This window comes from Trichechus manatus, unplaced genomic scaffold, assembly GCF_000243295.1.
Source record: "Trichechus manatus latirostris isolate Lorelei unplaced genomic scaffold, TriManLat1.0 scaffold00006, whole genome shotgun sequence".
In the NCBI taxonomy this organism is placed as follows: domain Eukaryota; kingdom Metazoa; phylum Chordata; class Mammalia; order Sirenia; family Trichechidae; genus Trichechus; species Trichechus manatus.
In genome coordinates, this window is record NW_004443942.1 from 10,619,461 (window position 1) to 10,624,021 (window position 4,561).

Here is a 4,561-nt window from a genome sequence, read left to right on the forward strand (position 1 = left end):
GGACTAATCTTTCCCTTGTGTCTTTAGTTTTCTTCATTCTCCCTTGCTCCCAAAGAGGTGAGACCAGTGGAGTATCTTAGATGGCCGATCACAAGCTTTTAAGACCCCCAGATTCTACTCACCAAAGTAGAATATAGAACATAGTCTGTATAAATTATGTTATGCCAATTGAGCTAGATGTTCCCCGAGACCATGGTCCCCATAGCCCTCAGCCCATCCACTCAGGGAGTTTGGATGAGTCTATGGAGCTTCTATGACCTTGCGTGTACATGTTGTGCTGGCTTCCCAGTATTGTGTACTGTCTTACCCTTCACGGAAGTTACCACTTATCTATTGTCTATTTAGTGTTTTTCCATCCCCACTCCTCTCTTCCCTCGTAACCATCAAAGATTGTTTCTTTTTGTGTGTAAACATTTTCATGTGTTTTTATAATAGTGGTCCCATACTGTATTTGCCCTTTTGTGGTTGACTTATTTCACTCAGCATAATGCTCCCCAGATTCATCCATGTTGTGAGATACTTTGCAGATTCATCACTGTTCTTTATTGTTGCGTAGTACACCATTGTGTATGTACCATAGTTTGTTTATCCATTCATCTGTTGATGGGCATCTAGGTTGTGTCCATCTATTTGCTATTGTGAACAATGCTGCAATAAACATGTGTGTGCATATGTCTATTCGTGTGACGGCTCGTATTTCTCTAAGATATATTCCTAGGAGTGGGATTACTTCTAGCTTTCTAAGGAAGCACCATATTGTTTTCCAAAATGGTTTTACCATTTTGCATTCCCACCAGCAGTGCATAAGCAACTCGTAAAATTTTTGCTTTCTGTCCCTGTGATCATATGCTCTGTGGGTCTAGATGTCTTAGTTCCAAATGGAGGAATGTTCCCACCTGGAGACACATCACTGATTCCATTAAACTGGAAGTTAAGAATGCCACCTGGCCACTTTGGGCTCTTTATGTCTCTGGATCAACAGGCAAAGAAGGGAGTTACCGTATTGGCTAGTGTGATTAATCCTGATTACCAAGAAGAATTTGGACTGATATTACATAATAGAGGTAAGGAAGAGTATGTCTGGAATGCAGGCAGTCCTTCAGGGCATCTCTTAGTACTACCATACACAGTGATTAAAGCCAGTGGAAAACTACAGGAACTCAATTCCGACATGACTAGTAATCGCCCAGACCCTTCAGGAATTAATTTTTGTGTCACCACACGAGGCAAAGAACCACAACCAGCTGAGGTGCTTGCTGTGGGCAATGGGAATACGGAATGGGTGATGGAAGAAGGTAGTTCTAAATACTAGTTACCACCATGAGACTAGTTGCAGAAATGAGGACTGTAATTGTTATATGAGTATTTCTTCCTTGTATGTGTGCATCAAATATTTTTGTTTTCTTCACTTATAAAATATAAGATGTAAACAGGGTTAGAGCATTTTCGGTTGTACACATGTTGTATTATGTTAGGCAGAGTATGACTTTCTAATTGTCTTTATTAAGAGATTATGTATGGTTTAAGGAGATGTGTACATGTGCCAAGTTGACAAGGGGTGGACTGTGATGGTTAAGGTTGTATGTCAACTTGGCTAGGCCATGATTCTCAGTGGTGTGGCAGTTATGATGTAGTTTGGCAGTTGTATAATGGTGTAATCACCTCCATGATGAGATTTGATATAATGTAATCATCTCCATGATGTGATCTGCTGTGAGTATCCAAACAGTTAAAAGGGAGTTTCCTTGGGGGTGTGGCCTGCATCCAACATATGTGGACTTTCTGGCAAAGCTCGATGGCTTTTGCTCTGCTGTGGATCCTCCATTTGGCTCATCAGCATCTGAATTCCAGCTTCTGGGACAGAAGCCTGCTGTCTTACCTGCTGATTTTAGATTCATCAGCCTTCACAGCCATGAGCCAGCAGTCTGCGGTCTGATCTGTGGATCTTGGGTTCGTCAGACCCTGCAGCTACGTGAGTCAGGAGAAGCCTCCAGCCTGACACCTGATGCCTGACCCACAGATTTGAGACTTGCCAGCCTCTACAACCGTTTGAGCCATTTCCTTGAGATAAATCTCTCTTTTTGTATGTAGCGTGTATATACATACATATATATATATATATGCTTCACTGGTTTTGCTTCTCTAGAGAATCCAGCCTAAGAAAAGATTTTAAGGAGGTAGAATTGCCCTACTGATGGTTAGATATACAGATAGGTAAATATGGCATCTCAAAAGAGGATTTTTGTTTTGTTTTAAAATTCTAATACTGAATAACAACATTTTTTAAACCACATGAAAGAGATTATCCATATTTCTTTGTTGATTTACTTCCCTTTGAACTCTGTAATGAATTTGTATCTGAATCCAGGACAATTGAACTGTTCATTCAGTAAAGAAAATTGTAAAAAAAAAAAAAGTTACTGGGAATTTTTTTCTAACTAGAAATTTTTCTTCCTAGTGGATATTTTGACTTATGTGGTCTGGAAGCTCAGTGGCTTACCTGTCACTCGTGTAATTGGAAGTGGTTGTAATCTAGACTCTGCCCGTTTCCGTTACCTGGTTGGGGAGAAATTGGGTGTCCATCCCACAAGCTGTCATGGTTGGATTATTGGAGAACATGGAGATTCTAGTGGTAAGTATAAACTATTATCATTATGTAATCACCTTTCTCATCTCTTATAATGCTTACTTTCTTTGAAGTCTATTTTTTTCTGATATTAATATAGCTGCACAACTTTCATTTTGTTGGTATTTCCCTGATGTATCATTTTCTATTTCATTACTTTCAACCTTTTTGCGTCATTGATTTAGCTGTCTTTCATAAAATAGTCTGTAGTGCATATACCTGTTTTAAAAGTCAATCTGTATATTTCTCTTCCTTATCTGGAACACTTAATTTTGTTGTGATTTTTTTTAACAGCTTTATTAATATATAGTTCACATACCATAAAATTCACACATTTAAAGTGTACAATTCATTGTTTTTTAGTATATTTACAGAGTTGTACAACCATCACCACAATGTACTTACAGAACATTTTCATCATCCGCAAAGGAAACCCCATACCATTAGCAGTTGCTTCTCATTCCTGCCCCACCCCTAACCCAGCCCTAGACAGCCACCAATCTACTTTTTTTTTCTCTATAGATTTGTCTGCGCTGGACTTTTCATATAAATGTGTGAAGACCCACATTTCAACTATTACTTCAGACCACACTAACCTCTTTCTTTTCTAAACTAAACATTTTATCTTACTACATAGTTAGACCTTTATACTTATACCAACCAACCAACCCATTGCCATCGAGTTTATTCTGACTCATCGCAACCCTATTCTTATAGTGTTTGCTAATTGTGTCAAATGCATAACTCTTTCCATAGTGGAAATAAACCTACTGAGAGTAGGGACCATTTGTTCATTTATTAAATTATTAATTAATTTATTCAAAACATTTAATGAGCCCTTCTCATTTCTATACATCGAAAACCACAGTGTAATACTTTTGATTTGACTTGGTCCGATACTTCTTTGACCAGTGACTTAGTTTGACTCTGCTAGCTTGTGTTATGGTCCTAACCCATCTTTTACTACTGAAGGTCATTAAAAATAATTTCCCCAGGACAGCACACACTACAGGGGAAGTCAGCAAAAGTGGACTAAACCAAAGCTAAGAAGTTTCCTGAATACAACCAAGCACTTCAAGGGACAGAGTAGCAGGGGCAGGGGTCTGGGGACCATGGTTTCAGGAGACATCTAGGTCAATTGGCATAACAAAGTTTATTAAGAAAATGTTCTGCATCCCACTTTGGTGAGTGGCATCTGGGGTCTTAAAAGCTAGTGAGCGGCCATCTAAGATGCATCAATTGCTCCCGACCCACCTGGGGTAAAGGAGAATGAAGAACACCATAAACACAAGGAGAGTATTAGCCCAAGAGGGCCACATATACCAGAGACTTCATCGGCCTGAGACCAGAAGAACTATATGGTGCCCGGCTACCACCAAACACTGCCCTGACAGGGAAAACAATGAGAGTCCCTGACGGAGCAGGAGAAACGTGGGATGCAGAACTCAAATTCTAGTAAAAAGACCAGACTTAATGGTTTGATTGAGAGTGGAGGGACCCTGGAAAACATGGCTCCCAGACTCTCTGTTAGCCCAAAACTAAAACCGTTCCCGAGGCCAGCTCTTCAGACAAAGATCAGACTGGACTGTGGGACATAAAATGATACTCGTGAAGAGTGTGCTTCTTGGCTCAAGTAGATACGAGACTAAATGGGCAGCTACTGTCCAGAGGTGAGATGAGAAAGCAGAGAGGGTCAGGAGCTGGTTGAGTGGACCCAGGAAATCCGAAGTGGAAAGGAGGAGTGTGCTGTCCTAGTATGGGGAGAGCAACAAGGGTCACATAACAATGTGTCATGGTTTAAATTATGTCCCCCCAAAAATGTGTATATCAGTTTGGCTGGGCCAAGATTCCTGGTACTGTGTGATTTTCCTGTATGTTATAAATACTGCCTCTGTGATGTTAATGAGGGAGGATGGGTGGCAGTTGTGTTAGTAA

At 40.2% G+C, this 4,561-nt stretch overlaps 1 protein-coding gene across 3 annotated transcripts in view; it reads left to right on the top strand.

Moving 5' to 3' along the window:
* The window catches only part of LDHC (lactate dehydrogenase C), a 63,930-nt gene that overhangs the window by 45,804 nt on the left and 13,565 nt on the right, over nt 1-4,561 (top strand). For 2 of the 3 annotated variants that reach the window (XM_004369697.1, XM_012557047.1), the window contains one exon: nt 2,459-2,632. In XM_004369697.1, the coding sequence (XP_004369754.1) occupies nt 2,459-2,632 (174 nt within the window). The remainder of the gene's footprint in view (nt 1-2,458; nt 2,633-4,561) is intronic. The other variant, XM_012557042.1, reaches the window with a different exon arrangement.